The 22,241-nt window shown below is 46.3% G+C and overlaps 1 protein-coding gene across 2 annotated transcripts in view; it reads right to left on the minus strand.

Annotated features, from left to right (window-relative positions):
• The window catches only part of GTF3C2 (general transcription factor IIIC subunit 2), a 718,613-nt gene that overhangs the window by 160,527 nt on the left and 535,845 nt on the right, over window positions 1-22,241 (minus strand). For both annotated transcript variants that reach the window (XM_078650100.1, XM_078650097.1), the window contains exon 16: window positions 8,607-8,780. In XM_078650100.1, the coding sequence (XP_078506226.1) occupies window positions 8,607-8,780 (174 nt within the window). The remainder of the gene's footprint in view (window positions 1-8,606; window positions 8,781-22,241) is intronic.

A 22,241-nucleotide genomic window follows, 5' to 3' on the forward strand; every position in this document is an offset into this window, starting at 1 on the left:
ACAAAGACGGGGGTAAGCCCCAAAGTGCAAGGCCCAGGAGGGGCTGCATTTGACCAGGACCTTGCTTGAGCGAAGTAACCAAATGTCAACCTGATAAGTGGAATAAGGGGGGAGCTATCGAACTACAATACCAACAGAGAGAAGGAACCGGTGTGACAGAAATAGAGAACCGCAAAGCAGGCGACCCAGAGCATGCAAGCACATGTCCAAACTTGACGGCAGAAAGAAGACAATCTAACAATAGAGTGGTTGACCAGGCACATTACCAGCAAGAGGAGTCACAGCCCTTTGTGACTCAAAAGACTTCTTTGAAGTAAAAAACTTGCACACATCAGAGACCAACTCTAGATGGCACGAGTATGCACAGCATGCGTATCTACAGTCACCCATGCCTCAAACAAAGCGCTTAGGATCACACGCGGTAGGACAATTCAGTTTTTACGACTAATAACAAAGATTCCCTGGAAGAGAAACTCATAATAAAAAGTCATTTCTTGATGTGTGAGATCCACAAAGGCAGCCCACATTGCCATTGTACTCCTTTTTTGGTACTCGGCTAGAAACGCGCGAAGCGCGTTTTCGCAGAGAACTATTGTGATCAGTTCAGCCGACAAAAGCCGACAAGGATTGGGGACAGGAGCTGGCCACGCGCACCATGCACAGCATTCAAACAGCATGGCAGAGTCGGATTACGACGCGCACTTTCGGATTTGGTCGCGCGCGTCGCGCGTGAGCTTCTTAAGTTTCGTTTTTCTTTTCGCCTCGGAAACCCGGCGAAGTTGGGGACGAGCGTCGGCGCCCGCGAAGGAGCCAGGACGAGCAGCAATGGAGGCGGCGGAAGCGCTGGAGGAAGGGGTAATGCTTGTTACTTTATGCCGCAGAGTGTTTCACTGATTTGTGTCTGTGTTGGAAATGCTTGAAAATAGTATTAGGACAAGTTGTGCACGCCACACCCCCTCCCCAGCGGCCCCCCAAGGCACCCCAGAATTACGAACTTCGCCATCGTTCTTTTGATAGAAGCCTGGGAGCTTCGTACATAGAGGAGCCCCCCCCCCCCCACACACACACTGATTTATTTAACCCTCCACAGTACACGCGCCACAATGTACCGAGACCTAGCGGTGACAAACCACACTTGGATCTGCGTTATTGTGTTATATATAGCGCTAGGTGCGGATGAAAGGCACTTCAGAGAGCAGGACATGTTGTGCAGGGAGTGCATTAGGGTACGGAGCTCCCAAGGGCCAGAGAAAGGGCTCTGAGTCAGCTAGGACAGTGCGTTTTGTGACCGGTGCATTCACATAGACCCAACGCTGGTCTTGGCGAATCCAGCGCTTCATTATGCGGGTGGATGGACTCTGTTCTGGTGTTTAGAGCATTAATTCAATTGGTAGACCGAAAGCCCCATGTACCTCCTGGATATTGAGGTGCCTCGCCTTCGGGGATGGGGTGATATGTATTGACAGGTTGGATGATGTTTCTTTTATGATATGTGTCAGCCTTTCCAACACATGGGCGCACACACCCGTCTCCCACGTGCACGCACACAGGCACACAAGGTGTACAGCGCTAACTTCAAAGATGTGACGCTAGGAGTTTCCTTTACTCTTTCAACTTAAAGGACCCCAGCTGTCCGCTGACCCCCCACGGGGTCAGGAGGGAGCGGAGATGTCCGCCGCTTAACCACTCATGCACCACGGCCCTAGTGTGCACGGATCAACAGCCACTCAAGACACACGCGAGCACAGACACACGAATGCACACACAAATACACATACACGCCCCCACAAACACAAACAGGAAAAACACTCCCCATGCCTCATCCGCAACGGTCCCCTCTGGCTATGGCCTCACCCCCCCCCATCCCTCCTGCCACTAGACCCCTCGCTACCTCCTCCCCAGCTGTCCAATTTACTGCCCCTCCCCACCCCCCACCCCCTGGCGCGCCTCCGTCCCAATCCGTCTCCTCCATCCTGACCACGAAACTCCTGCAGCCAAAACAGCAGAAATGCAGCGCACCCCCTAACTCCGCAATGAAACTCCTCGCTGCCTCCTCCCCAGGCTGCATAAACACGGTGCCCCCCCTTGCCCCCTTCCACATCAGCCCCCCAAGGAGACCAGTCACCCTGCCCAGGATGATAAACCACGCCGAGACTCAAATCGAACCCCACCCCCTCCAAAGACAGCAGCTCTGAGCTGAAGCCTCACCCCCGCCTCCGCCTCACCAGAAACCCAGCCATCCCCACTGTCCTGTTACGCCACACCTTATACTCCCGAGCCCCATCTCTGCATCCGCAACCCTGTCCTGTCCGTGGATATCCGGAGAACAGGCGTGCCAAAGAACTAACAACATGTGTTTGCCCAGCCGCCGTCTTTATTGCTTTTGTATTTTACACCTGAAAAACTGACAAGGGCCGGCGCCTGGAAAACCAATGAACCTCGTTCAAGGTCGTGGTCACAGCCCAAGACACAGTGCCTTCTGTGTCCTCGCTCACACCCTGGAGGGCATGCACATCATCTGTGATCCCCTGCATGCACAGTGCTACGAGGCCCTAGCAGTGGACTAGCGGCGAAGGATTAGTTACTTACCTGTAATCCTAGTTCTCTTCCAGGGGTATACTCATTAAAGTCATAAGCACTGAATTATCAATACCAGAATGCGCCACCACAGAAGAATCCTGGTGCGCTGCCTCTTGACCCGCCGCAGACCTGTCTTTTTGCTGACCCTACGGTGTAGACACCACTAAAAGTTGTGGACTTATTTCTGACCTCGACAAAGACCTAAGTGAGGTCCGAGAGGCTGGTCTTGATAGTCTCGAAACCGACCTTTCATCAGGTGGGGGAGACCTACACTCTGACACTCCATGCTTCGAGCCCGAAGCATGTTTCGACGTCGACCTACGTCGCGATGGAGACCTCGACCTTCTATTCTTTTTAGGTCTCGACGTCGAACTCTTCGACGCCGATCTTCCTTCGCCTCTCGACGTCGACCTTTTTCTCGTCGACGACGACTTACGTCTCTCCCTCGACCGTCGTCTCGCCTTCGACGTCGACCGATGACTCTCTCTCGACGTCGACACTGGATCCTTCGACGTCGACACTCGATCCTTCGAAGTTGGACGCCTCTCTTCCCTCGACGTCTATCTCTTACGATCCTTCGACGTCGAACCTTGCACCCCCGACGTCGTCCTTACTGCAATCGACACCAGATGTCTCGACGTCGAAAGGGATTTCGACGGCGACTGTCTAGACGCTGAACCTTGCCTCACAGGCGATGTCCTCGACGTCGATGGTGCCTTCTTCGACGCCGACAAGGCTGAAGGTGATCTGGATCTCGACGCTGAGCGCACCTTTTTTGACGGCGACGCTCCCTGGAGTCGATGTTTCTTAGTTCTACCTTCAGGATAAGCTGTTCTTCGACGTTTGGGTTGAGAAGATGGCTTAGCAGATGACACCAAGCTCTTGGAGCCCTTCTCACCACGGCTTTCTCTCTCTACAGAAGGCCCAGCAACCTCATTTTCTCCCTTTCTCTTAAAGTCCTATTAGAAAGGTTGAGGCAGTGATAACACTCTTCCACCTTATGAGAAGCTGGAAGACAAACCACACAGAGTGTGGGTCCGTTTTTGACATCATCTTCCCACAGGAAGGACATTTGTAAGATAAAGGTGGCATTCTGACAAAAAAACACCAACAGTTTAGTCAGAAAAAGGTATTAAACCACCACTAGAGTAGTATATTGTCAAAAAAGACAAGAAAAAACCAACTTCTGACAGAAAAACTCAAAAATTAGCCGAGCTCAAGTTCCAGGTTCCTCACAGGACAAGCCGGAAAAAAGAACTGGCCTAACTGTCACCTGTGGGGCATTATGGGAGCAGAGTTCTCCTGGAGGCCTTAAAGGCAAAGTGTGCAGATTCTCTGGGGCCTTAAAGGCAGGGTGCCAGTCTGATTTTCTGTACACAGACATTTTTTCATATGCAGCCTTTTAGGCTAATAATTGTTTACAACAGGTTCTTTGATGAAAATAAAAGGTTTTCATGGTTATGAAATGCATTTTAGGCTCATGCCTGCTTATTGCATTGATATATAGCATATTTTCATGCTACAGAACGTGTGTAAGTTTGGCTTTATTAGCCTATGTATATATGTTAGGTTGCATATTATGGGTCTTATACATGTATATGTGTATAATTAGTTTAGTACTATGTACTTTTTGGTATATTTACACATATATATGTATATTGTTTATGTGTTCCGGGTTCCCGCTCATGGGCGGAGATAATTCAGTGCTTATGACTATTAATGAGTATCCCCTGGAAGAGAAACAGCAGTGACCGCGGTCTGGCCCCTTCCGTGGAGTGGAAGAAAAAACAGCCTCCGGGACTGGCGGAAAACAGAGCCAGTCAAGAAGGTCACTTTTAAAAACAGAAACAGAGTTCATTAAGTTATCCGATAGGAAACAGGAGAGGGGTGGTAAAGAAATACAGAAGAAAAATACGTTTCCTGCATGCATGGGGCGCGCTCGCTCTGGTTCGCGCTCATACCCCTAAAAATATTTTCTCTTTGTAGTCCATCCCAGACTTACTGCTGGCATAAAAGGTTCCTTATCTTCTTTATGGGGGCATCTGGACCCATAAAGAAGATAAGAAACCTTTTACGCCAGCAGTAAGTCAAGTAAGCCAGTCTGAAAAGGACGGGGCTTAGAGAGAAAGAAGAATGTCACTAGGACCTCTTCTCCAATGGCTGGCCATCGTTTAGGATGCCAGCCAATGGAAAAGAGGGGCAGGGCTTAACCTCGCAAGTGAAAATCCCTCTATGTCATTAAATCTCGCCAGCTCGACTGCGCATGTGTGCAGTCTTTTGCAGGCCGAGACCTAAAAAGTTAATTACATTTCTGATGCATTTAGAATGCAAGGATAACCAAAACTTCCCTTTATAGGGAAAACCAGTGCATTAGGGTTAGTGACAGGTACGTGGGTCTGTGTGCCTACAGTTCCAGATACATTTAAATCCATACTCAGCAGAGGCATCACAATTAATTTTCAGTTTATATTGCACTAAAATGATGGGTCTTGCAAGCAACCACATTTTCTTACCTATACATTTTGGAAATGTCCTTAGAAAATCTAATGACAAATGTCAACATGGGTTTCACAACTTCTGCTGATGCTTCCACAAAACATCTGCATTACCATTAAGAAAGCCTTGTTCTTAACTGGCACTGATATGCAGCACTCGGTTCACACTGATGTGTAGAAAACCTAGTAAGTTATGTATGTCGTGGAGATGGCATGTTAACCTTCCAACACAAACATCCTTATAAGGTACAATATGAACTGCAGGACATATTACTACTTGTCTACTGAAAAATAACTGCCTGACACTGATGTGCATTCTGGAATAGTGAAGCTCCGATTCCTTAACCCGTTGGGTGCTGCCGTCGGCCAACGGTCGTCGCGAGCACTACCTTGGTAGTGCTGCGCACGTCCGTTGGCCGACGCTGCCCCACCCATTTTTCGAACGTTCAGCACTGGAGCTGAACGTTCGACGCAGCCAACGGGTTAAGGAAGCAGTGTCCACATTATGGTTTATTTGGGACTGCAGAGGGCGATTTGGGCATTTCAGTCTAATGTGTTAAGCACTGACGAGTGCAATTCTAATATTAAGACATAACATTTTGTTTCTTAAAAGGCATAACTTTGAGAGTTAATTATTTTCAGAAAATATATATTTTTCTATAAGTTGTTCCTGTTCATTCTCGGAGCTCTAGCAAAGCAGCGATCGTCAAGAAGTCAGGAGATAGACATGACTGTTCATGATGGTAATGCAACAGAGACAAAGTAAATTCCCGGTGTCGCTGAAAGAAAGGAGACCTGGTCACCTGAGCCGCTTCCTGTTAGGGAGACATAGTCAACTTCGCAGGATAACAAGCAAGAACTACTGTGCTTACGTGTATTTGTAAAGCGCACGTTCACCCCCGACGGGGTATCCTGGCGCAGAATAACAGATGTTTATTGTTACCCAACCCAGTGGTACTCCTTTTATCGACCTCAGATGGATGAAAGGCTGAGTGGACCCGCCGGGATTTGAACCTGTGACCATGCGATGGGGCACAGGCCCCTGCAGTGGATGCATTAATCCACTGAGCCACCAGACCCAGTTTAAGAGGAGACACTGGATCAATAGCACACTACAGAGTGGCTTAGGACTATTACTCAGAGAAGGGGACCTGGACTCAACTCCCCTGTAAAATTGAGTCTCTAGAGCTTAAGACAGCTTGGTCACCATATGGCTTTTGGCTCCCAGGTAGATATAGCTGAAACAGGTTACGTTATACACCCTACTCGCGTAGTTTCAGTGGGGGGCCCTCTAAATGAAGGAGATGGACAGCCCTTTGGTAGTAAGGCATGCTACTTAACCAGCGGAAAGAATGTTTTGCAACCTTCCCTGCGGATGAAATGCTGTTGATACCCTCCTGACTTGTATTTCTAACAATGAAATTCAATGCCTCCAGTGTGATCAGTGCTACCTTATTCTTAATGCAAGGCAAACCAATTTTGGAGAAACCTTAAAGTGGTGTTAGCATACACCGCACAGGGTTTCACAAGATGACTGTTACAAAACAAGAAAGGCAAAGTTTATGCAGGATATTATGCTAGAAGGCATTTGTACCTGCAGAAAAAGAGTAGTGTTGAATATCATGGACGTATGTTTGCACAATTCTGTCACACAAAGCTCTGAATTAACAGCTTTGGAACGTTCCAGTTCCACCACTACATGGTTGGCTACCTACCTGTTGAAAATGGGTGCCAGGACTCAAGGGAAGCTCTGATATACTTGAATTTAAAGTAGTTTCCCACGCACCCACTTGGGGTATGGTCAGAGTGTCATCAAAATGATGCTTAACTTCCTCATCATCCTTACAATTTGCGCAGGTGGCATACTTAACTAGACCGACAATCAAGAGGGCATCTCCTATTGCCATTCCGTGAAAAACTCCCTTAAACTGAAGAGCCATGTATTGCTGTTTTAAGTAACAAAGATATCCACAAGTGAATGACATATTGTAAACATGTAGTCAAAAGTCCTTTTGTTCAGATTTCTGGGCATCTGCCATCACATTAATATCTTCTACTACATGGGCAACCTATAACCGTCACCAAGAACTGTTCAGTAGTACAACAACATCAATTCCTTTCACAACGTTCCAATGAAAGTGAGGGTGCAGTCTATCAGAATGTAGATATTTTTAATTTGGGGTATAAAATGGCACTAAAGTTAATGGAATCACTTTCAACAGATTTACATAGCACAACTATTCTTGTCATACCAAAAAGCATTAGCTTGATTCAGCACTATATAAATTATTATTAATAAGGACAAAAAATTCCCTCTAGGTAAGCGCCTCACCCAAGTGAGATGCATTCATGAACACATGTATTTGGAAATTCAGTAGGTTGAACTATTTCAATTTCATAATTTGCAAGTTTACTAACAAAGCAGATATCTAGCAATCCAAATTTGCCAAAAGTGATTTTACCTAGGTTGTAAACAAGTAGAGCAACACCCAAATTCATAACTTATTGCTCCACAGAGTTCAGCAGCATTGGGGCACTATATCAATTAAATACATATTTCTGCCTATAGCAACAGAAAAAGATGATGGTTGAAATGCTGAACATTGTCAAACATTCACCCCCAGTACAGAGATCTGGGCCTAAATATATCGATTTTTTGCTCACCATGCCATTCCAGTTTGGACACAGCCATATGCAAATTTGTCTTGACACTGGATTTAATCCATATCTGTGGCTGGGGTGAATGTTTGACAATGTTCAACATTCCGTCCATGATCTTTTTGTGTTGCTATAGTTGCCCTAAGTGGGAAAGGTATGCCCAGACGCGGGTTCCGCGCTCAATGTGTCACTGGATTTAATGGAGCCTGGCTGATATGGGGTGATACCCTGAAACCGGTCCCAGGATGCTTGTTTCTGGTCCAGGGAGGACCTGGCTAGCAGTTTGGGCTGGACTATTCTCATGGGGAGTAGGGTCAAGACTGATTTGCATTTGGCTGGGCAAAACCTGGGGTGGCATGGTGAACAAAAAAATAATGGGTTTAACCCAGGTCTGTGGGTGAATATTTGACAATGTTCAGCATTCCGTCCATCATCTTTTTGTGTTGCCATATTTTTGCTTTACACACATTTATCTTTTATTTCATTAAACCAGGTTACTGCATTTTTACTGCATCTTGACGTAAAGTCTCTTGTAGCTTTAATGGTTAGTGAAGGCTTTAATATATAGCTGTATTATCCTGTCTGCCCTTATTTTCCAAGACTTAGGGACAGCTGGAGCGAGGACGGAGCCCTCATAGGTCCCACCTGCTGTGGCTGTAGACCAAGGGCCTAACATGAAATAAAGAACTTAATTCCTCCCTGAATGGCACCAGAATCTTGTATGAAGACCCGGCTCACCAATTTCAGCAATAAAACAGTATAAAGGTATGCTGCTGTTTCTGAACACTGATGTAACAATTATTTGGAGACCCCATTATTGCCAAATGTCACTTTTAATTCAATATCAAATACTCCTGAAACAGTGCTTCTTACCAGATCGGTGTCCTGGTACAGGATGGAATATTTGGTGATTGCTGACTGGTACGACCTATCGACTGGAGCAGGCTGTGCACTCTCACTGGTGTCTTGTTGCTCTTCTTCTGCGGGCTTGCTGTTGGGTGGATCGGCTAATGCAGAGCACTGCAAAAGCTCAGCTTTATAAATGGGCTGGTCACGAAAAATAAAGAAGGCACGTTTGAGATCATAAGCAAATAAATGTAATAATCAAACTTAAAAGATTCCTTCTATCCTGTTCCTAATGATTTAATGCTCTACACGCTGCACATACTGGATTCTGTTGAGCATGAATTTAAAAGAAAGAAGAATATGGTCAAGTCAGTAATGACTAAATAAAAGTGCCACCAACTCACGATTTACAAAGATTGAGAAGCTGTGGGTAGGAGCCACTATAGCTAAATGAAGGTTATAACTGCTGAGGTGTGTTTGAAAAAGTTAAGCAACATAAGAGCATTTCTCTCAAACCACCTGATACTGTCGGTTAGGTCTATCATTCTGCTTGGAGTACCTTTACGGAAATACATGGAGAATACATAGGGACATTTTACATATTTAACCTAAAATTAATCATCAGACTTTCTGGCACATTTAATCCTCTGTACTACCACTGTGCACCACAAGGTCTATCAACCACAACATAGTATTGCTATCCTAGTACTAACAATACAACCACACTGCCACCCACACCTTATCTCTAGGGGAATAGGGACCCTGCCTGCTCTAGACTGCCCCCACATTAACACTCCTACACTGAACTACCATCTTTCATAACTATAAAAGTTTCTTATAGCAGCACACAGTGACTCACTACCTGACACTATCACACACAGTTGTACTGCATTCCGTATGCTTACTCTTCCATCTGAGAATAACGCTTCACCATCTACCTCACCACACTACCACATCCCAGAAAATACACTACCACAACAGCACCATTATATCCACCAAAGCATCCCTCTACATACACAGCAAGAAAACGACCACCTCATACAACAGAACAATCACACTACCTAACGAACAAGTTACTTACCTTCGGTAACGCTTTTTCTGGTAGATACAGTATCTGCCCGTGTATTCCTCACCTTGTGAATATCCCCCTGCGTCAGCAGCATTCGGAAATTCTTTTTGTAGCTTTGCGCCGACGTGGACCGACGTCACAGAGGCACGGCATCGCACGCGTCTCCGCTGACGTCACCGACACCATAATAGGCCCACGCCGGCGTGATGACATCAGTTCCACCCTTTTTTCAGTGCCTTCGAGGCACACGGACGGACCAATGACAGTAGAAATACACACAATATACACAGTACACAAATACCAAGGTGACACACACAGTGTGAAACAAATGCAACCAAACATTTGAAATGAACAATACCTTGATAATAAAGTAAATACATTATAGATACTCAGATATAGAAGAGTGGACATCGGGGAGGCGGGTGGGTCAGTGAGGAATCCACAGTCAGATACTGTATCTACCAGAAAAAGCGTTACCGAAGGTAAGTAACTTGTTCTTCTGATAGATACATCTGCCAGTGGATTCCTCACCTTGTGAATAGATTCCCACAGCAGTCCCTATTCCCGGAGGAGGGTGTCCACTCTGCTATACCAAGAAATCCTGGAGGACAGAGCGCGCAAAGTGGCCGTCCCTACTCACTTCGGAATCCAAGCAGTAATGCTTTGCGAAAGTGTGGAGGGAGGCCCAAGTCGCGGCTCTGCAAATGTCCTCTACAGGCACACCTCTAGAAAGAGCAGATGTTGCAGACTTAGCTCTAGTGGAATGAGCCCTCCTGGAGGTTCCTTACCCGCCAGTGAGTAGCAGATCTTGATGCATAAAATTATCCATCTTGAGAGCGTGCGCTTGTGCACAGCCTTCCCCTTCCTGCAGCCAGTAAATCCAACAAACAGCTGGCCATCTGACCTGAACTCTCTCCTCCTGTCCAGGTAAAAGCTCACCGTCCTCTTAGGGTCTAAGTGGTGAAGTCTCTCCTCCTCCTTGGAAGGGTGAGGGGGAGGATAAAAGGTAGGGAGGGTAACGGACTGCCCCAGGTGGAAAGGAGTATCCACCTTTGGCAGAAAAGCAGCCCTGGTCCTAAGAACCATTCGATCAGCATGAATGGACAAAAACGGGGGCTTTGAACTAAGAGCTTGAAGCTCACTTACCCTCCTTGCTGAGGTAATTGCGATCAGGAAGACCGTTTTGAAAGACAAAAGTCTCAAGGGACATGAGTGTAAAGGTTCAAAAGAAGAACCCATCAAAAATGTAAGAACAAGGTTCGAGTCCCATTGAGGCACAATAAAAGGAGTAGGAGGAAATTTATTGGTAAGGCCCCTGATGAATCGCAAAACAATAGGCGACTTAAACAAAGAGGGCTGGTCAGGCAAACAAAGGAAAGCCGATAAGGCCGACAAATAACCCTTAATAGTTGCCACCGCAAAACCCTGCTGGGCCAAGGAAAGAGCAAATTGAAGAATATTGGACAAACGAGCCCTTAAAAGGTCAATGGACTTCTCCCCACACCAAGCAACGAACTTTGACCATCTATAGGAATAAATGGACTTAGTGGAGTCACGCCTGGCTGACAAAATGACATCCACCACATTGTGTGGGAGAGAAAAGGAAATCCGGTTGCCCCGTTCAATCTCCATAGTAAACAGCACAAAATGCCCAAACCACAGTGATTCAATACAATTTTTTGATATAGGGTAAGAAACACTTTATTGTTGCTTACCTGGACACCATTATTTTGTGTCAATCATTTTATATTTTTCTATAATTTGAAAAAAATTGCTGACAGAAAAAGAAACATTGATTGCAAATGTTTACAAATATTTACAAAACTAAACAAATTTTAGCAAACATTAAAGGCAAAGACTATTTACACATTTAGAAAACATTAGAACACACATTAGAAAATATTCTCACATCAGACATTGTTGAAAAAATAAATACAAACATTTCAATTACAAACGACAAACATTTTTTTTTTTACAAACACTGAATGAGAGAAACTGGTGGTTGGGAAGATAGATAATTAAATGTCTTGTATAACTTTTAACGCTGGACCAGCCGGTCCTAGCTTTAGTACAACAGTAATACTTTGTATCTCCCAACCAATACTGCCGACGCGTTTCTAGACCAGACTGGAGTCACTGGTCTGTCATCAGGGCTGTATGTATCTTGTATCTGTGGGATATAAAAGCAATGTTTTGCTTAATCTAGTGTGTGGGCTCCTTATTCTCGTGGAATATCTGTAATGTCAGTGTGCGCTACATACCAAGGTGTGGTTCTGAAAATCTGGACCCTATTGTTATCCCAATATCGAGGTCCAATACCCGCGTCACAAAATATCAACGTACCTTGACGAATTTAGTGTCCGTGAACCGATAATGATTAGGACATCATTCCTATGTATTTGCGTGACAATCGAGGGTAGCCAACACCCCTAAATCGTAGTTTCCGTCCCAATCCCTTAGACTCCATTTTGTGAACGGCATCCATCTTACGTCTTGCCCTCATGTTAAGTCAATTAAAGGTCGAGCTTGATCCAAAAGGACACGTCCACCTTCCCTGACTTCCCCCTGACCTGTCCAAACTGACTCCATTGCCTTAAGCCAAACCTGTTTGGGCGGCTCCCCGCCCAGTGGCCGAATACGATACTATCGACACATAACATTCCACAAACCATTCACCCCATACAGAACATGCTTTCTACAAACATGCACCTGTCCATACTTCTTCTTTATGGCCAGTTTTATGACTGGGTGGTACCTGCCTTTATTGGTGTTTCATCGATATCTGATGGGAGTCCCGGATCTTGCTGGGTAATCTGTCACGAACTGGACATCTAAAATGTGGGTTTGCTTACGTGACGCCGCACTTTGTATTATTACAGAAATATGTTTACAGCCATATCATAAACTCAAGAATTCTTGCTTGAAGCCATTATTTCTGTATAAAAGGAGAAGACTGGTTCTGTAAAAACGAACACGTACAGTCTCCTGAGAATACATGACCCGTGTTTGTCGTGCTTCTAGGACACGTGTTACTTGGTAGCTACCAATAAAAACTTGATCTCGGACTGCGACTAGAAGACTCATTGTTTCTGTGGTCCGGAACAAGGGAGAACTCAGAGGTCTTCGGGTGTTGTCCCCTGGCACCACCGGGTTCCTAAAAACCCGGCACCTCAAAGGCTGCTCAGTGTAGAATTTCAGAGGGGGTCTTTTGGAGGTCCGTTTAAATGAATAACGTGGCCAAGCAGAGAAGCCTACAAGAGTTTAAGGGATGTTTTTAGTTTTTATAATTACGTGAGTGGTACAATATATTCACTAGCTGAAACATTTTAGGAAGTTGGAAGCGTACCTTTTACTTCAAGTAGCGCCGAGTGCTGGCAGGATCCATTAGAAGCGGCGTAACCATCAGTTTGGGTTCTGAGATAGATTGACATTCAGACGCTTAGCGATGTGTGCATTGTGTTAAACACTCGCTTGGGGAATTTCAAAAAAGGGGAATTGCCTACCTTGAATTAATCTCATTTGCGCATGAATTGAGTTGTTAATTTCAGCGTTCTGTAGGAAAAAACAGAGCGCGACCGTAGTAGATTATTTTAACTAGTTCAGAGCTCAGCTAGCGCGTATTAGTGCAAGTGGAGCAAATACCTGTGGCTGGAGCTGCTGCTCTGTGCTGCAGGATTCAGATTTCTCTCACTAAAGATGGCCGCCGCTATTTCTTGTTTGTTATATGCAAAAGCTGTACTGATGCATTGTGGGGCATGTAGTCCTGTGAATCGCATTTGCTTGAAGTAAGAGCTGTCAACAGCACCTTATCCTGGTTTAAAGGTAATAGGTACGTCCTTCCAATTATTTATGTGTTTTAGAAAAAGATGAAGGCGCTCAATTGTGCTAGAATTTTGGGTGGCTTCTCTGGGTCAGTGACCTGTTTTCATACAATTAAGGACCAAGACCAACGGGCAAGCCAGGGATGTCTAACCGATGCAAATCAGGACAGATGTGTTCAAATATGCGCTATCTCAGACAGGTTGTTCAAACCAGTCTGTGCACTATTGAATTTTAAAATCAGATACGCTTCTTTTTGTAACAGAGCGCGTTCGGCGTCATGGCATTTTGACCTGGAATTTACAGTGTACAGGACAGACCATTTGAATTCTTGCTCATTATGGGACTTCTCGCAAAAATGCTCCACCATTGGAGCAGACATGACCTTTTTCTTAATCCGCGATCGGTTGACTTGCTTGAACAACCTGTCTGAGATAGCGCATAGTTGAACACATCTGTCCTGATTTGCATCGGTTAGACATCCCTGGCTTGCCCGTTGGTCTTGGTCCTTAATTGTATGAAAACAGGTCACTGACCCAGAGAAGCCACCCAAAATTCTAGCACAATTGAGCGCCTTCATCTTTTTCTAAAACACATAAATAATTGGAAGGACGTACCTATTACCTTTAAACCAGGATAAGGTGCTGTTGACAGCTCTTACTTCAAGCAAATGCGATTCACAGGACTACATGCCCCACAATGCATCAGTACAGCTTTTGCATATAACAAACAAGAAATAGCGGCGGCCATCTTTAGTGAGAGAAATCTGAATCCTGCAGCACAGAGCAGCAGCTCCAGCCACAGGTATTTGCTCCACTTGCACTAATACGCGCTAGCTGAGCTCTGAACTAGTTAAAATAATCTACTAAGGCCGCGCTCTGTTTTTTCCTACAGAACGCTGAAATTAACAACTCAATTCATGCGCAAATGAGAGATTAATTCAAGGTAGGCAATTCCCCTTTTTTGAAATTCCCCAAGCGAGTGTTTAACACAATGCACACATCGCTAAGCGTCTGAATGTCAATCTTTCTCAGAACCCAAACTGATGGTTACGCCGCTTCTAATGGATCCTGCCAGCACTCGGCGCTACTTGAAGTAAAAGGTACGCTTCCAACTTCCTAAAATGTTTCAGCTAGTGAATATATTGTACCACTCACGTAATTATAAAAACTAAAAACATCCCTTAAACTCTTGTAGGCTTCTCTGCTTGGCCACGTTATTCATTTAAACGGACCTCCAGAAGACCCCCTCTGAAATTCTACACTGAGCAGCCTTGGTATGTAGCGCACACTGACATTACAGCTATTCCACGAGAATAAGGAGCCCACACACTAGATTAAGCAAAACATTGCTTTTGTATCCCACAGATACAAGATACATACAGCCCTGATGACAGACCAGTGACTCCAGTCTGGTCTAGAAACGCGTCGGCAGTATTGGTTGGGAGATACAAAGTATTACTGTTGTACTAAAGCTAGGACCGGCTGGTCCAGCGTTAAAAGTTATATAAGACATTTAATTATCTATCTTCCCAACCCCCAGTTTCTCTCATTCAGTGTTTGTAAAAAAACTTTTTGGGGTCGTTTGTAATTGAAATGTTTGTATTTATTTTTTCAACAATGTCTGATGTGAGAATATTTTCTAATGTGTGTTCTAATGTTTTCTAAATGTGTAGTCTTTGCCTTTAATGTTTGCTAAAATTCGTTTAGTTTTGTAAATATTTGTAAACATTTGCAATCAATGTTTCTTTTTCTGTCAGCAATTTTTTTCAAATTATAGAAAAATATAAAATGATTGACACAAAATAATGGTGTCCAGGGAAGCAACAATAAAGTGTTTCTTACCCTATATCAAAAAATGGTATTGAATCACTGTGGTTTGGGCATTTTGTGCTGTTTACTATTGTTACTAGGTCTAGCCCTCACCACACAAAGGACCTAACCCCTTTTGTTCCCGTTCAATCTCCAGGCATGAAGGTGTAAGGTCTGGAGGTGGGGGTGTAGAACCTGCCCCTCCATCTGGGAGAGGAGATCTGCCCTGTGAGGGAGATAGAGCAGAGGGCACGAGGAGAGGTGGAGAAGATCTGTATACCACACCCTTCTTGGCCAATCCGGGGTGATCAATATGACTTGGGCCCGGTCTTGGCGTATCTTCCGAGGAACCCGAGGAATCAAAGGTATGGGAGGAAACGCGTAAAGGAGTTGCGAGTCCCAACTCAACTGAAACACGTCCCCCAAGGCTCCGTGCATCGGAAACTGGAGGCTGCAGAATGACGGTGTGGACGTGTGGGCTGGGCAGACCGGAATAACAGGCGAGGAGGCCGGATATAATGAGCTATGCTCAGTAGTTGTTTTATTGCAAGAAGTGAACAAAGTCTTAAGGGGTGGGGAGCTGCTTTCTGGGTTCCGGCGGGACGTGTAGGGTGGGTCTGCAGGCTGATGACAAGGGATGATGAGGCCGTAGGGGATCCGGTCTTCTCCTTCGGACGGGTACAGTCTTCTCCCAATTGGGTACTGGGACTCCTCGGAGGCTTGGAAAGGAGAGAAGTATATGGGCGTTAGTCCGGATCAGAAATGGACTTTGGAGCACTTCCACCCACACCAGGGAGTGAGGGAACGAGAAATGGCCGGTGCGGTAAGGATGGTCAGGGAGGTAGGACAAGACTAGTGAGAGAGGGTTGGGGAAAGAGCGGATGACGGGTGCTGGGTGGTGTTTCGACTCTTTACAGTGCACGTGAAAAGAGATCAATATACAGTGCTTGTGCTCGTGCAGCGTAACTTTACGATATCTACAACTATATACAAGAAAGGGGCACTGAGAAAGGATGGTGTGTACTCACGTGCCCCGCCGCAACTCTCATCCGAGTTGCGGCCGCTCTCCAACCACCTCCTGAGGACGCCACCAGTCTTCAGTCCAGACGTCCTCCTCTTCCTCGTCCTCGATTCGGTCTTGCCGCGCTGCTCCTCTTGCTGTCGGGGGTTCTTCGCTTCCCGCTGTCTCCTGCCACGAGTCGGCTGCTTGGAACGCCTCTCCTTCCCTTCCTCGGTCTTTTCTACCTTCCGGGTCGAAGTCCGTCCCACCACTTCCGGGGTCAGAGGCGGCTGGTTCCGGGTCGTCGCTTCCGGGGTCGCGGGAGATCGCTTCCGGTTCACCGTGGTCTGCTGTCTGTGTCGGAGCCTGCAAGGGAAAAAAGAGAGAACATGTCCTGGGTGACCGGGACGTTATGTGACCAGGTGCGGGGGACAGGACCCCCACGCTCGGACGTCGCTGCGAGGAGGTAAGGGCAGCGACGTCTCCACAGACGGGCAGTGAGCATTCTCGCGAGTGGCGAACAGGTCCACCTGAGGAGTCCCCCACGTCTGAAAGACGTGACGAACTACTTCTGGATGAAGCCTCCACTCGTGGTCGGCGGAGAACTACCGACAGTGTCTCTGCACGAACGTTCAGAACTCCGGCCAGATGATTTGCCATCAGACAAATCTGATGGTCCTGAACCCAGGACCAGAGGCGCAGAGCCTCTCTGCAGAGACACTGCGACTCCACTCCTCCCTGCTTGTTCACATACCACATCGCGGTCGTATTGTCCGTCAGGACTTGAACTGACTGACCGTGAAGGGAGGGGAGGAAGGCCTTGAGTGCCAGACGTATCGCCCGCAACTCTAGAAGGTTGATGTGAAGCAACCTTTCCTCTGGAGACCAAAGACCCTTGATCAGAAAATACCGGGAGTAGCATCCCTGACATCTCTCCTGCTCCGGAACCACCTCTATCGCACCTTTTCTGTACAGCGCCAGGACTTCTTCCTGCAGGAGAAGCAGGTGGTCCTCCGAACAATAACCCTGGCAAGGAGGGTAATTTGGGGGAAATTCCCTAAAGGGAAGAGCATACCCATTCCCCACGAGATTGAGAACCCAAAGATCTGATGTAATCAATTCCCAATCTCGTAGGAAATGGGTAAGCCGACCCCCCACTGGGCCCACATGATCCGGAATGGCGGATCTAGGGCTGCTTTGCTGCGTTGGCAGGGGGCTGGGAAGGGGAAGAGGAAGAGGAGGAGGAGGCGACTTGACGACCTCTGGGACGAGCTCTCTGTCTGCCCCTGTACGCCTTGTACAGTGTGTTTTGCTGCGGCTGAGTTGACTTGTAGGAACAAAAAGAAGATCTGCCAAACCCTCTAAAACGTTTCCCAAAGGTGCCCCTGGTCTGAAGGCCCAACGACTTAGCCGTCGCCCTGCTGTCTTTAAAACGTTCCAAAGCAGTGTCTGCCTTTTTGCCAAACAAACCAGACCCGTCGAATGGAAGATCCATTAATGCAGACTGGACACCTGTTGAAAACTCAGACGATTTTAGCCATGCAGCTCTCCTCATAGCCACCGAAGAGCCCATGACTCTCGCCACAGAATCTGCTGTGTCCAAACCACTCTGGATCACCTGCCTTGCTGCAGCCTGAGTGTCCGAGATTACCTCCTGGAAGTCTTTTCTATCATCCTCCGGTATCTTTGGCACCAACTGTTTTACAGTATCCATCAGGGCGTGGATATAACGCCCCATCAGGCAGGTTGCGTTTGTGGACTTCAACGCCATGCTGGCGGAGGAGAAAACCTTTTTAGCAGCCTGATCCTGTTTGGTCAACTCCTTTTCTGCAGGAATCTGTGGAAAAGCTCCTGTTGATCTCATGGAACAGGCCGCCTGCACCACCAAACTCTCAGGCAGAGGGTGAGTGGAAAAAAATTCCAGGTCATCAGGAGCAACTCTATATCTCCTGGCAACAGCCCTAGATACTGCAGGAGCTGACAAAGGTTTCTTCAAAACTTCTAAAATTGGCTCTGCAAGGGCATCATTAAATGGCAGCATTGGCTCAATCACTGAAGATGGTGAGTGAAGGACCTCTGTGAGAAGATTCGACTTAAACTCAGCAGTAGGCAGAGTAATGTTCAATAAGTTTGCCGCCTTCCTTATCACGACATGGTAAGGAGCCACATCTTTAGAGGGTGCATCCGACACTGAGGCTAGATCCCACTCAGGGGACAGTTCAAGGCCACTAGCCACCGTCAGGTCATCAAATGGGTCCTCTGACTCCTGCAGCTCACCCTCCTCCAAATTTACCTCACGAAACCTCTCTTCCTCCATAAGCCTCTGGGCTCCACGCCTCGACCTGTACTTCACATACAATGCCGACGGATCCACTGTCGACTCCGTCGGAGCCGGCGCCGATCCCGACGTCGGACGAGGAAGCTTCACACGAGGTCGTTCAGGGTTCGCCATCGGAGTGGATAGATTCGGCATCGATGGATTCGGCGTCGACGGCTTCGGAGTCGAAGGCCTCGCCGGCCACGGAAAATGCCAATGCGGCGCTGGAGTATGGGCCGAGGACGAGTCCGAGCGCGACCTCGAACGAGACCTTGACCTCGAACGCAGAGTTCGCGACCTCGAACTTTTCTTCTCTTTTCTTCCTTTACGTTTCGCCACGAGAAGCTTGGTTTCTCTCTCCCGGAGGGCCTTAGGTGTCATCTTCCTACAAGACTGGCAGTCTTCGACGTCATGGTCGGAGCTTAGACACCATACACAGCAATCATGTGAATCAGTAATGGACATGCTTGTGCCACATTCCCCACAAGCTCTAAACCCGGTCTTCTTCGAAGACATGTCGAGAGAGAAGACAATGAAGTACAATTATAACAAAGTAACAAGGTTACTGCAATAGCTACGGACGATCCCTAGAAAACCGTTAGCGTCGACGACGCGGAAAAAAGGGAACTGATGTCATCACGCCGGCATGGGCCTATTATGGTGTCAGTGACATCAGCGGAGTCGCGCGTGATGCCGTGCCTCTGTGACATCGGTCCACGTCGGCGCAAAGCTACAAAAAGAATTTCCGAATGCTGCTGACGCAGGGGGATATTCACAAGGTGAGGAATCCACTGGCAGATGTATCTATCAGAAACATGGTGACAATCCAACACACCCACAACTTTACAACATTCCAACACAATCATATTTCATGGCACCCCACCTCCCCCCCCAAAGCAACATACAACATACACTTAGCAGCACAGTACTAAACTCAACAGGAATTTATCATTCCCACACTCTATCACTACACTGTAACCCCACAACTGCATGACGACGTAACATAACCACAGCACCACTCACCATTACCAAACTGCCAAAACCCATCTCTATTCTACAACATTCCACCGCTATATTGTCAATCCACAAGGCACTGATGAGAGCTACTCCAATTTGGTACTGTACGAGAGATTTTCTCTTTCTAGCGGAGGCATTTTATGTATTGGTTAAATTGTAATTGTTATGATGTACAAAATATTCTTAGCAATTGTCTTCCGTGAATGACTTTTATGGCTGCCACAAAGCTGCTGAATTAAAAAAAAATTAAATTGAGTCTTGGTTCTAAAGTAAAAGCAACAAAGTAATGTTTTTTATACAAAACAATTGGTATTGGGTTCAGTCTTTCAGTGTGTGTAATCCTTTCTTGCCTGGGTGTGTACAACAAATGCTTAACACTACCCTCTGATAAACTTAAATGTTCACCCACACTACCACAAAAGAGAGTAAGGTATGTTCTACTTTAGCCTCTGTAAGACTCCTAGGGTTCACCGGACTCTGTGCACACTATACCTTACTTTGGTATAATATATACGGAGCCAGAAGAATGCTCAACAAATGGCTAAAACAATTTGAAAAAGTGGTCAAAAAGTGACTAGTTTTGTTCTCCCTGATCCACGTTGTTGGCATTAAAATAAAGAACTGATGTCAGTGTGCTGGGCTGGCGCCTATATAGGCACCACGCACATCACATCTAGTGTGGACACCATGGAGCAGTTTCATGCCACCTACTGGCGCTCACGAGTACTGCTCAAGAGTTTAAGGATGCAGTCTGACGCCTGCGAAATATTCCAAAGTAATTAATCTGCAGCTAGAAGTTTTTATCAGATGGGCATCATTTTAGTCAAGTTTACCACAAAAAGATGTGTTTCTATTCCTCCTTGGGTCATAAATCATTATACAGGTCTTTGATTGATTCACTGTTAGTTCTAGATCTGTCCTAAAAATTGCAAATTGATCGAGCAACTTTTAATTTTTTTATTTATTGTATTTGTGCATATACATACATTGAACAGGGTGGTTACATTGTGGGGAAACCCGCCGGCTGGCATCCTAGGTAGGACAGGCATGTTTAGTATATGACGGGCCCCTTGTTCGTATGCTTAATATAGGGAGAAGGAAAGAGGATAGTGTGAATAAGTAAAGCGAGAACAGAAGAAAATCGCTTCGGTCTGATAGTAGCAAGATCGTATTCATTTCTGTTGGCTCGTGGTCAAACTTGGATTGTTCGTAGCTTATGCTGGTTTAAAAGTTGGCAGGGCGGTGTCCAGTGAGTTCTACAAGTCCCTGGAGGTGGATTTCCAGGGTGAATATCTTTTCGCTAATGTGTCCGCTCCCCTTAGGTAGGTGATCCAGGAGAGCCATCCGCCATACGACACTTTAGCTGTGTCTCTCCAGCTTGGTCGCTGCGATTAAGAGAAGGTCCAGGAGTTCTCTCTCTTCCTTTGCGGAGAGGTTGGTTCGGATAGAGGCTGTGACGATCGAGTGGAATTCCCTTGACATTTTACATTTGAACATCCTGTCTATGAAATCAAAGACACTCCCCCAAAATTCCGTGAGAGTCGGGCACAGAAAGATCAGGTGCTCTAGGTCTGCCTTGGCCCCGTTGCAGTTCCAGCATGCATTGTTATCTCTGAGTCCCAGCTTGTGCAGACGCTCTGGGGTCCAGAACATTTTATGTAGGAGCCACAGTTTGGTCTGCGCAAGTACAGGGGTAATCTTGGCTTGTGTGGCTGATGCCCATAGCTTGTCCCATTCCCGGTCCTCTAGTGGTGGGTGTACGTGAGAGTTCCAGTATTTCTTGGTCTTTTCATTGATGTTGGTTTTTTGCGTGGTGAGGGTTTTATATATGCGGGAGACCTGGTGCCCTAGCCTATTTATATTTGTAACGTAGTCGAATATAGAGGGCTTCGAGTCTGCTATTTTGGACTTAGTCAGGGCTGTTTTGATCTTTAGGAAATTATATAGGTCTGAGTCTTCTAGTTGGAGGGAAGATTTTAGGTTGGCAAAGGTTAAAGGTGCAGAGTTCGCTTCGAGTTGGTATGGGTGTGAGATGCCCTTCATTATCGGAAGCCAAAGTGGCTTCTTGGCAATAAGCACATCATTATCCACGTAGAGTAGGGCATGAACTGGAGGATAAACACCGCGCAGGAGATTCACATTCAGGCTCACTAGATGACTTTCCAGAAGATTTATATAAAATGTAGATAAAAATTGTGCCAGCCTGCCCCACACCACTGGCTAAAATAGTCATAAATGTTACAATGGAGTAGCAAGCATAACCATCAATACCCGTTGAAGCTCTTGGTCGTAAGGGATACAACAAATTCCATATCAGGTACACAGACTAGTATAAACTGTAAATAGAACAGAGTAGCCTGACCAACTCTAGAATCCTCCCTCAAATATGAATTTAGGCAACAATCCTTTGTAAAAGTGTGGACCGATTTTCAAGTAGTCAACTTACAGATAACTGTTAATGGCTGTAGTAGATGCTATTTGCTCTGGGTTTTCCCGGCAGCGGTTTACTAGTAGATTGAAAACAGGAAGACATACAAGACACACCCCCACTAGAAATGGATTGTTTTGAAGAGACTAGGCCTGTGCATTCAAGCCCATAGTTGATAAACAATTGGTTAGGCTTAAATAA

Source organism: Lissotriton helveticus, chromosome 6, assembly GCF_964261635.1.
Source record: "Lissotriton helveticus chromosome 6, aLisHel1.1, whole genome shotgun sequence".
In the NCBI taxonomy this organism is placed as follows: domain Eukaryota; kingdom Metazoa; phylum Chordata; class Amphibia; order Caudata; family Salamandridae; genus Lissotriton; species Lissotriton helveticus.